General features: G+C 29.3%; 2 protein-coding genes and 1 long non-coding RNA gene across 6 annotated transcripts in view; 2 read left to right on the forward strand and 1 right to left on the reverse strand.

The window, feature by feature from the left end:
- The window catches only part of LOC136795151 (uncharacterized), a 19,609-nt gene extending 17,168 nt beyond the window's left edge, over nucleotides 1-2,441 (reverse strand). The window contains exons 1-2 of the long non-coding RNA XR_010842716.1: nucleotides 2,177-2,441; nucleotides 1,282-1,431 (exon numbers count right to left, since the gene is read on the reverse strand). This is a non-coding gene — a long non-coding RNA (uncharacterized lncRNA). The remainder of the gene's footprint in view (nucleotides 1-1,281; nucleotides 1,432-2,176) is intronic.
- The window catches only part of LOC106681962 (uncharacterized), a 20,202-nt gene extending 14,032 nt beyond the window's left edge, over nucleotides 1-6,170 (forward strand). Inside the window, exons 5-9 of one of the 2 annotated variants that reach the window (XM_067044803.1) lie at nucleotides 1,030-1,194; nucleotides 3,231-3,338; nucleotides 3,843-4,004; nucleotides 5,280-5,439; nucleotides 5,722-6,170. In XM_067044803.1, the coding sequence (XP_066900904.1) occupies nucleotides 1,030-1,194; nucleotides 3,231-3,338; nucleotides 3,843-4,004; nucleotides 5,280-5,439; nucleotides 5,722-6,107 (981 nt within the window). In that variant the 3' untranslated portion in view covers nucleotides 6,108-6,170. The remainder of the gene's footprint in view (nucleotides 1-1,029; nucleotides 1,195-3,230; nucleotides 3,339-3,842; nucleotides 4,005-5,279; nucleotides 5,440-5,721) is intronic. The other variant, XM_067044805.1, reaches the window with a different exon arrangement.
- Nucleotides 6,171-10,540: 4,370 nt separating this feature from the next.
- Nucleotides 10,541-12,050, forward strand: part of LOC106681963 (centromere-associated protein E) — a 69,264-nt gene continuing 67,754 nt past the window's right edge. For all 3 annotated transcript variants that reach the window (XM_067044806.1, XM_067044807.1, XM_067044808.1), the window contains exon 1: nucleotides 10,541-10,856. In XM_067044806.1, coding sequence (XP_066900907.1) covers nucleotides 10,812-10,856 — 45 coding nt within the window. In that variant the 5' untranslated portion in view covers nucleotides 10,541-10,811. The remainder of the gene's footprint in view (nucleotides 10,857-12,050) is intronic.

Genomic DNA, 12,050 nt, shown 5'->3' on the forward strand with positions numbered 1-12,050 from the left:
TATATATATATAATATTATGTACATAAAAAATAAACACTTCTATAGGAGGATACGACAGAGGGACACTTTAAACAGTCCAATACTATGGGAATGTTATTTGTCAATTACTTTTAAATTACAGACAAATGTAAGTTTTAGGGGACCTTGGACCAGGATTGGATGTGTTAAGTATCGATAGTGAAGAGAAAGAAGATAGAGGTAGATTACGGTGCTGTTGTTGTTATTCATTGTCCTAAGGTGCTGAAGCACATTGTTTAGTCTAATTTTGTTAGCTGTTTTATTTTAAATCTTATAATTGAACTATTATTTTGTGGAGTGTGTAAAGATTATAAGTTGTTTCAATACAAGCGTTTATTTATTAACTTATGTGCACATTATTTGACAACTTTGGAGGTATCTATAAATTGGGTAAATTTATATGATTCCCGACAGGATGCCTTACAAAACCTTTAGCAGGCCCTAGCTTTGACCAATGATCCCAGTCTATTTATGATTCTATTAGTATAAAAATATGACCTCAATTGTTTTGTAGAACTATAATGAATGCTATGGTAAAATATGCAGTAGCTTAGATAAGCCGTTTGTAAGTTCACAAGAAACAGGCTTTTGGAGAAATATAATTTTAAATTTCTGACAGCTGGTATTAAAATTTTCACCACATAACCAGTCAATAAAAAAAAGTAAAATAAATTCTAAAATATAATTAAAATTTATAATTTCATTTAAATACAGAACATAAGAAATATCAGAAGTAATAAATTGAATTACATGATTTTTGCATTACACTCATTTGGAAAGATGATTACTTATGCACAAGGAAGTATTTAACTGAACAAGAGAGTAAACACTGGTGTATAACTCGAGCCCGAGAAGAAATGATGTATAAAAATGTTGTTTTATAATTTTTAAAAAATAAGAAGAAAATAATTGATATGACAGATCTAAACAACACTTTATTATAGGTCCATGTATGCTAAGGTCCAATTATCCCAATTTACTGTAATAAAACAATTTTTTTTCTACTTCAGGATGGACCAACAAGGAAGATTGCTCTTATTTTTGATTATAAACCAGAAGACAGTTTCCATCTATCAAATGAGTTCAGAGATTTCATGAATAGTCAAAAAGAGAAATATACTTATATAGGCGGAGTTCTGCTGTTGTATGAAGAAATAGGGATTCATATTATTGAGGTAATAACAATAATAATAATTTTACAAGTTTATTAAAGAATAATTCTATAACTACAAGAAATATACATTACTTTTAAAAAAACATACCATAATGCATTTAACCAGCTTGCTCAAGCATGAAGCAGATATAACTTTCTTCCAGCTTGTAAGGATCAGTTTTTATACTGTAGAGCACACACAAAAGAAATCTCTACACTTAATGTTTCTGGGAAGTATTTTCTCCAATTGAGTCCTTTCCTATAAAAATAAATTTTGTTTTAGATTTAGGTTTTTCAAGCTTTAATACTTCAGAAATGAAAGTTTTTGAACAATATATTAGTTTTTTTTAGTACTGTTTTCACTGGAATCCTTCTAAATAGGAATTCTATTCATAAAGCTACATCTGACTAAGAAAGTAACTATGATGTACAATTATAATTTAAAAAATCACTCTTCTAACAGAAAGATGATACAACTAAAGAATACTTCATAAGTGATATGAATATATATTTTAGATAAATGAATCTTGTCACTAAATTAATGTAATTATCTTCATTTCTTGATTTGTAGGAGTTTTTATCCATTTTTAGTGCTGTTTTCAAGTAATAGTTATATTGATAAATTTTCAGACTGATTGTTATCAGGAATGTAAGCATCCCACTTCTATATTAGAAAAGGAAAAGTCAATATATGAATACCTTTATGATATTTGCATTTTTTTAGCAGATCATCATTCACCATTTACTATTTTATTATTTATGCAACAAAACAACATGAGGAAAACCAATAGTAAAATTAATCTTATCCAACCTCATATACATAACTATATGAGAAAATCAGTAAAATTACAGTAACTATAATTAATTAAATAATTATATAGTTATCTTAACAGCAACTATAATACATATTCAGCAACAAGCCAGAACAGTAAAATAAGAACATTATCAAACAATTATTCTTACAGAAACTAAAACCGTTTAGCTAAAAAAAACTTTTTAAATACCATAATCAGAAATGGCGACAGTAGAAACCACTAAGTAATACCGGAAGTACGAGGGGAAAAAATCAACTTTATGTAATTCACACATAATTTTTAAAATATTCCTATCACAAAACTAACCAAGGACGCATTAAAGGAGATATTTCGCGGTTGAACTGAATTTAAAGGAGGGAAAACTTTGATTCTAGCGCTTGATTAAAATAATTAGATTATTGAGAATACTGCTTTCAGATTCGCTAGAAATCGCGCCATCTCTCATCACCTGATCTCATACTTTCTGAAAGAAATAACATCTAGAAATTTTAAAATAATTTGTTATTATTGACATTTTACCGATTCCTTTTTATTTAAAAAAGTAATATATTTTTTTTATTCTCGTTTTCAGGTTTATTTCTCCATTTTATTCAAGAGCCCTGCTCAAAATGAATAAAGGAGATGGCGGTATAAAAGTAATATTTGAAGAAATTTTTAATAAGAGAATATCTCATGCTTCTGTTCATAATATTTTAATAAAAAAACAAATACATCTTTATACAAATTACTTTTTCTTAGTTTTTTTTGGCATCATCGAAACCTTAATCCTTGATAGAAACCTTCTCTTGACCTTTATACATTTCCCGCACACATTTGAACTGAATTAAGATTCGTTTAAAAAAACCTAGACTGAAATCTAAAACATATAATGAAATTTTAATTAACAATGTAGTTCTTATACACTATACATTACTTCACTACATTATTATGTAATAACAACTCTAATAGCTTCAGGACAGTCTGATGGAACAGAAAGTAACCCCATTATACTGTACAATAACTCCAATTCTATTAAATCAAAACGTTTTTTTTGGTCAGATTTGCTTGGCAGATTCAAGAAAAAATGCATTTTCCATTATGCATTTCTTACCCTAGTCTACATCAGTACTCTAGATCATTTATATTTTCAGTTTTTGGTATTTGACACTAGAGTATAACATATTATAAAAGTTTATTATACATGCCTTTAAATGTATTAGTTTACAAACTTAGTTCATGGAATTCAAATGTGTCTTTGTTACAGGGCTCTGAATATGTTCTCTTGAGGTATTTTCCTGAATTTTTTAAGGATCAAGTCTTCATGAAACTTCTTAATTGTAAAGTTTTAGGAATAGAAGAACTCTCAGCCATGGTAGTTTTTCTAAATTAAATGCTTAATAGTTCTCTATTATTATTTTTTAATTACATTACAATCAGCATCTCACTTCAGTCAATCTATACTCCAATACTCAGTTCAGTATTTTCAGTGGGGGAAATTGCAACTGTTTAGAGAACTAAATTTGAGATTATTGCATTATTTATAAAAAATTACCAACTTTGCTTATATATTACCAGAAGACATATAATGATTAGTATAAGTATAAGAATACAATATAATTTAGACTCGCACATATAACTAAGCACTATGATTTTTTTTTTTTTAAGAAATAGGGAGTTGGTCTTTTTTCTTATTAAATAAATGTTTGGTGCTTGATGAGACAAGGGACTTACACCTATGGATGATGATGGACTTATATCATAAGAATTATTCTTTAAATCTTATTTAAAAGATCAACTTGATTGAGTTATTTTAATTAATATTTTATCTCAATTTACCTGATATATTCTCTTTATGTTTGCTTGTTTATTTTTACAGAAATCATTCAACCAATATGCCTGTTACAAAGGCGAACCACCAAAACTTAAGCAGAAAATGCCGGAAAAAATATGCAATTATTCAGAATCTATTAAATTTCTGAAACAACTAGGAAAACGTTTAAACAGTTTTTTGAAATTTGTTTATAGTGATCAGCCTAGTGTAAGTTTGTACATTAACTGCTTTTACTTAATTATTTAATATGGAATATTTATACATCTTAGGTGACCCAACGAACAATAATTTTTTATAAAATGGTTAACATCTTTAATTAATATGTAGTCAATATTTTAAAGTTAAAACCTATTATGATAAAATTAACTTATATCATATATTAATAAGAAACACAAAGTAGTTATTAGAATACAATTGTAGTCTAGTAAAATTGCAACCTTATGTTAACCTAGAAGCAATTGTAAACTAATTTCTTTCCATAGATTTTGATGCAAAACTGTTTGGAAAGAGGATGGTAAAAAGTTTACTATTCCCCGGGGTATGTGTAGGCCTTATGTAGCAGTTTTTCAAAATCACCCCTATAAAATTTTAGGTTTATAGCCAGTAACTTTTTAAGTATTACAATTAGTTCAACTATGTGAGTTCTTTTTTAAAGAGTTAACAATATTCAGAAGTAAAAAGTTTATATATTAAAAGATTCTGCTTATGTTTACTCGTTTCTATATAATCCCATAACATTAAATTTAATCGGAGTGTACTGTATTTTCCTATCATCTGATGCTCTTTTTCTGTAAGATAATCATTTGATTTTTCACCTTGCTTAGACTAAGAAGCAGCAAATATCACCACAAGAAGTTCATTTTATAAAAAAAAATCTACAGGTTTCACTCATTTTTCATTAGTGTTCAATATCTTTAAAACTACCAATGGTATAAAAAAAAAAGTATTAAAACCTAAATACTTTAATTATCAAAATAAAGTAAATTTGTTAAAATTCGAGCTCTAATAGAAACTTTTATATTCAATATTTTTTAAGACAATTTTTCTAACATAAGTTTTTTTTTTCCCCAAAACAACATTTTCTGAATATATTTTGGCAGGTATCATGAAAACTGAAGGGAAGCCATCATTATGGACTACTCTATGGTGCATACAATAAGCTTCATATTACACCCTAATAGAATTCTTTATGTTCATTGTTTTTCGAACTAACATTTTTCAAACAACAATATTTTTTTCCAAAAACAAGGAACAACCTTTTGTGAATATATTTTGGGTAATATCATGAAAAGTAGTATTCTTAGGAAAATAATCATCATAGTGTAAAAGTATTTAGTATTAAAATGGTGTGCTTAATGTAAAAGTTTTGATGCTTTTTGTGTTTTATTTTTATTTTCATCCCAATCACATTTTTTAGCTACACTGGATAATTAATTTTGATCCTGTTTCTTAAAATCTCTTAACCATTATTATTATTATAAGGTTTTTGAAGACAATAAAATACCTGAAGATGTTTGTTTGAATCTTCCTCCAAAAGAGTACTTTTATTTTGCTCTGAAAGGTGATTGGACACCTGGTCTTAGGCCAGTAGATGAATGGTTTGAAAATGCAATAGTCCTCGCTACTGAAGCAGATGATTCTGGTAAAATTAATAGCTTATAAATCATCAAGCCTTATAAATTTATACTGTTATATCTTATTATTTGAATAGTTTAGTTACAATTAAACTGTCATTCATCTAAATTCAACTTACAAAGAAAATTTAAATAAATAGCATTTTTATTTTTTCTTCTTTAGGAATTTTCTTTTGTTTGAATATAAATTGGTGATTAGAAGTAATCCCTTTCTGATTACAATAAATTCTTTTAACAAAAACTTACAATTCATAATATATATTTTATTAATTATTCAATATCTGTTTCAGAGTTTGTTTTTCCTCCAAGATCAGATCACCTACCTGTTCATATACTGCATACTACTCCTGGAGAAGATGAAAATTTAAGAAAAGCTACAACCCAAGAAATAAAGGGTGTTAAGTTACCTAGCACAAAACCACTAGGATACAAGGAAGAGAAAGTAGAAAAAGTCCAGAAAAAAGATGAATTCGGAAACCCAATTCATCCTTTTAACGAGGCCATGGAAAACCTATTAGATACTGAATATGAGTACCTTCCTGAACAAAAATCATGTCCAGAAGACTTCTCTGAAGGAGAAAAAGGATATAATTCACAATCATCAGCTGTTGACCCAGAAGAAATTAATACTGATTTGGAAGATTACTTGGATCACATTGAAAGTATTAATAAGTGATTCAAAATTTAATACAATAAGCAGCAAATGGTATTATTAACAAATATATGATCATTGGATTCAGTTCTTATATAATAAATATAAATATATAAATTAATTAATAAAGATAAATATTTGGAGAACAAAGAATGATTAGCATTGTAACTAAAAGAATAACAATTATAATGAGTTGCTCTAGAGAATAAAAGAAAAACAATTTTTGTAACCGCAACCTAGAAAAACTACTTCTAATTTATATACAGTCAATCATGTATGTATAATAATAATTATAATTGCATGTAAATAATTGTATACAAATAAAATTAATTTATCAGTGGGTTCCAATCCCACCACAGAGAGTCAAATTTTATTTTGTAGCAGGCCCGAGAAATGAATTCCAACTTCCAACTCTGGAGCTGTAAAGTCCTCACTAGAGGACTTGAACCAAAAATATATATATATATATATAAATATTTGAAAAAAAAGGAATGATTAGGATAATAACTTAATAATAATCATAAGTCCACAGAAAATGTATTTCTTGCTGTTTTAAAAAGCTTAATAATTAGATAACCAGTTTGATAAAGTAATGAGATGTAAAATTGTAGATCTTTTTTTTTTGTTATTTCACCTATTACTCATAAATAAAGGAACAGGAAATTCTATATCAAACAATATCATAACTAAATTATTCAGTCAAATGGTAAGATCTTAAATCTAACCGCTCTCTCTAGTTGTTCCTTGTGTATTGGAGCCCATTTAGAGCTGGTCTGAACTGCTCTTAACGCACAAGCAGGTGGTTTATGGCTGCCACTTGAACTACAGAAATAGAACTTATCTATAATTCAATGTAGAATTTCATATTCTGTATTTTACTTTACTATAATAATTTTGCTAAGATGAAGTTTGGAAATTATTGGCAAGGCCAGATTTAAAGTTTTGTATGCCCCCTAGGTCCAAGAATTTTTGCCACCCTCTCTACACCACATCAGAGAGGAAGAGGCACTTTTCATTAAAATAATCATTTTTATGACAATTTAACTTTTTCATGTAACACAATTTATGACTTTATAAGACTTTTCTCAACTCATCATAAAAATTTTCTTTAATGTTTATTAACCCATAGAATTATTTTTTATCTAAGCCCATGCTCAGTAGGTAAATCTGACACTCCTTATAGATAAAAACAGAAAAAAATACCTAAAAAATTGTAATTTGTAACTTTATCAAGCTAATTAGCTCCTTAATTATGAATTTTAGTATCACCAGAAATGTTTTCCTCTATGAAGTTTAGACTGATATATGTATAGTACATCTCAGTTATTGAACAAATTTTCTTCTTTTGGTTTACAACCATGTTACTTGACTGAATTATTGAGTTTGTTCATCATTCTATGCAAAAATTAATGCTCTTTAATTTCTCATGCAATAAACTTTTCACTGAGATGTATAGTTCAAGTGTTATAGATGGAAACAAACAAGACCTAATTCATCGAAAGGAAAGAGTTTTTAGAACACCAGAAATGTGTGACAAGTTTTCATAGTATAAGTAAGTTTTAAAACTGAATTGATCGAATATTAAATTTATTATATTCACAATTTTTCATAATTATAAATAATTCATTAAAAATTAATAAACAATATTACTTAATCATACTTGATGACTCTACAACTAGAAGGGGTTCAGTGTTCTTCTTTTTGGAATGCAGGGGTAAAAAGCACTTCATATCTGTTTCATAAGCCATAGTAAATAGTTTTGGAGATGTATGTGCCTGCCTCCACCTTCCCGCTTTGGGTCAAATGGTCTGAAATTCTGTATACAAGGATGTTTTATGGGCAAAAATACCATAAAAGTGGAGATGAATCAATACAAATTAAGTTGAGCCCTTTTTTAATGTTTGTTTCAAACTAGTTATATAATTTATAAAAATAGGCTTATATAACTACTTTTACTTACTACATATTCATATATATTGATGACTTACTTTACACTGGTGCCAAATACATTTCTACTAACATGAGGAACTAATTACTACCTTTTAATTATTTTTGACTGAACAGAATTAGATTTTATACCTAAATCTGTTCATTCAATAAAATAATTGAAAAGTTGTAATATTTCTGAAAGAGAAAACATTTAATTGAATTTTTTCTAAATTGAGTAGAAATGTAATTAGTACTATTGTGAAGTAAGCCCTCAATATTATGAATTTCAAATGTCTACCCTGTCTATTAGGGTTCCCGCTCCTGTTCGCAGGACAAGGAATCAATGCATGCCTGCATTACTTCAACCCATTTCTGCAGTTAAAACAATTTAAACTATTTTTTCCTCAGCTTTGCGCAATTTTTTGTTCATTTAGTTCTCTTATATGCTGTTTGGTGGACTTGTTGGTGTAGCTTCTTGCCTCCTACACAAGAAGTGGGTGGAACCAATACCTTCATGTCACCCTAACACAAAGGTAGGGTAGTTCTCCTTTGTCATCAGCTGAGAGAGATCACTCTCCTTCAGGATCTAGAGCTCTGTCTCCCTCATCAGCTTGGCCCTCATAGGCAGTACAGGTGAGTACCACATACTCGGCGATATTCAGAAACTAACAGAAAGGGCATTAGGGATCAATAATTTTGCTATGTGCCTTGCTCGGAAACCTTCATGCCCTGTAAGGAGCTGTGGGTTCATTGTCTGAGAGGATCTATGTGCTTTTCAGGCATCAACCAATGGTAAGGATGTGGTTCTTTAGAGTAAGTTCCATTCTTCTGATGTTGTTTCTCAGAGGATCGTCTTCCATCTGCTTGGGTCTTCACCGATCCTTCTTTACCTTGTGTCGGTAATAGTCCTCCAGCAGGAGAAAGTCAATAAGTATTACCCCTGCTAACTGATAGACTAATAACTGAAATATATAGTTATGGGAAGTATTATGATCATGTATAATTTTAAATCCAAGTTATCAACAGAAATATTGGTTTTAAAATCCAATCAAATCTCATAATTTGTTCTGTGAGTGTGGGTATGTATGAGAACAGCCTCGCTCAGAAACTAAAAGGTGTATGATTTCTCCAGTGCAATGTCTCTTTCAATTCATAATTAACAAAAGCTTGGTTTGCCATTATTTTGTCAGTTGCCAGCAAGGATAAAGTGAAACACATGACATGAATCAAACTCTGGCAGACTCCCTCCATTTTCTTAGTACCTCTTCTACTTCAAATTTTAAATGATCGGATTTCAAAATTTGCACAGTAATCCATCTACATTACCTCTACACCATCAACCTGAACTTCAATCATTGGTTTTACTGTGAAAGAGTTACTTTTTATTTTGTGAAAGACCAAAGGAATACCTCCATCTCCCAGAAGATTTGTGTTCTTGATTTGCAACTAAGGATTGCTAAGATTTTCTAATGTTATTGTATGTATTTATGTCTATATACATACATATCGCGTTAAATTTTTTTTTTTTTATTTGACATATTCCGTATATTATACTGTAAACTGGGATAACTTTGCAAAAGCCCTGGTTGCTTTAGGGAAAAAAAGTCTTTAGGACAACACGAGAAGAGAAAGTAACCCAAATCTACGGCATTTGGAAGACGTCCAATTTAAAATATTTTGTCGAATGTGCTACTACTAGAGTGAAGCCGCGATGTGTATACCTTCTACGTGAGGAGCACACTATGTTGACTGTTCCCGTACCCATACACCGGATTCTAAAAATGACATTTCCCCTCCCCCCCCCCAAAAAAAGTACATTTGACCGAGAACGCCCTTTTTCCTCAAAATATTAAAAATTGAATGTCATGGTATTGTTCTGTCAATAAAACAACCCTACATCTTTTTGGTCTTTAAGTCTAAGGAGGTCTCTGAGGGTGTATTTTATTCAAAATTTCGTACTGTCTGATTGTCGAAAGTTGTAAAATGGCTTTTCTCACCGTTAAATGAGTTTTTGTCACATTTTTCACGAAAAAGATAGTTTTTTGTACTGTAATGGTCATCAGAGGGGTAGGGGTGATTCATATAATCCTTATATCACGGTTCTAGGTATTATTAAACATATATAAAATGCATCCACATTCCCCCAGAGTACCTTCCTTATAATTCGAAATTCCAATAAATAACGCTAGGTCATTGGATAATATAATGATAACATTTGTTTTTTAAAATACCAGTATCATACGTATTAAAAAACAAAACAAAAATGTACTAAAGTAAGGAAGTTAAAAATCTATTATTTATTATTAATAAATATGTTCTGCAATGATTTATTTGAAAATTCTGCTCATTGGCGCCAAGATTCTGAATAAAATATAAGATAATATACTACATTTCATATAATAATAGAAAATCGTATGATTTTTTTTTTATTACAAAGGGTTTGTAATATAGCTCAATCACTTATTAATGATAAATAATCTCTTTAATGAAGAGATATCACCGAAAGGTTTCTTCTAATCAAGTTATCTTGTAAACAACGCGGGGCCGTTGTCAAACGGTAACCGCTGGACAAAGAAGTTTATTTTTAAACTGCTGGAGATATATTTATTCACACGTTAATTGTATTTTTAATAACTTTTAAAAGTGTGATCTAACAATTTACTTTTCAAATTGTTAAACCTGATGTAAAATTTCCTGATGATTTATAATAATTTCTATCTCCGTTTACAAATATTCAAATTATCACTTCATAAAAGTGATTTAAAAATTTTCCTTTTCATCACTTGATGATTAAAGATAATGGAGCGATTCAGTCATAAAAACGTTGAAGCTGCGCAAAATCATGTAAGTGTATAACAGTCTGAATTGTTTTATACACAATAATACTTCTCATTACTTTAGAAGTCTTGATATGATAAAAGTTTTACCCTTCTACACAACTTTAGGTGAAAAGCTAATAAATTGTTGGTATGTGTTCGTTGTTTTATTTTTTTATGCTAGATATTTGTTCATTTTGGTTGATTAATGTGTTGAAGTTAAAGAAACTAAGTGTGATAATTTGTCCTGGTATTTTCAATTCTGTCTAACTTTGCTTTGCTTTTATATATTGTCATCACAATGTTTGTTCTTAAAAAAGTGTAGGAGCAAAACTGCTCCCATAGTTTTTCAAATTTCTTGACCCATAATTCACCTTTCAATGCCATTCGATGAAGTGTGATACAATTGGTAAATCAGTGATTAGAGATGCTATTATCTTTTCCTAACTTAATGTTGTTCTAGTTTAACATGACATTACCATATCCTATGACAGTTGGTATAATGGTTGTTAAATGTTTTGTATGATTTATGAATGTGCTTATGCTGTTTTACTGTTGAATTAACAGTATAAAGATGTAATAAATCTTAATATTTATGGTTGAAGTCAGTTTTTTTGGGGGGGAGAAGTGTCCTGAAAGTTAGTGAGTCATAGGTCCGATATGGTTTGCATAAGAACATTTTCAGCTGCTGATTTTCAGAATCAATCAATAGTCATGAAACTTTCTATCTTTGAATAGCGATTCTGTATTATGTCTTTACAAATTCTTATAAAGCTTCTTGAAATATACTATGATATATCTTAGAATTCTTGAAAAAATAAGATATTACTTTTAAGGGCTATTTGATTAACTCTTAGTTCCCAAGTCATATTGTTATTTTTCTTATTATCTAGAGTTTCTTCTTCATTCTTAGTTTTTCTCATTGCTCTAATTTCTATTGTTCATAATATTTGAAATACTCATCATGTCCCATCTATATGAGGATTAACTATTGATTTATATTAAAGTAACAACATAGTCTGTATTTTCACTTTTCATAATAAATTAATTTTTAGCTGTTTTATTAAAACTCTTGGTGCAGAAGGGCTTTCTGTGAGGTTTTTCTTTCTTTATAGAGGACGGCCACTGTTTCTTGGCTTCCATATTGGTTCTGTTGTATAATACACGTTCGGGTTTGTCCATTTCTACTCCTGGTAGTGGCAGTTGACTTCGGTAGAATTTC

The sequence above is a fragment of the Halyomorpha halys genome, unplaced genomic scaffold, assembly GCF_000696795.3.
Source record: "Halyomorpha halys isolate HHAL.00 unplaced genomic scaffold, Hhal_1.1 Scaffold380.1, whole genome shotgun sequence".
NCBI classification, from domain to species: Eukaryota; Metazoa; Arthropoda; class Insecta; order Hemiptera; family Pentatomidae; genus Halyomorpha; species Halyomorpha halys.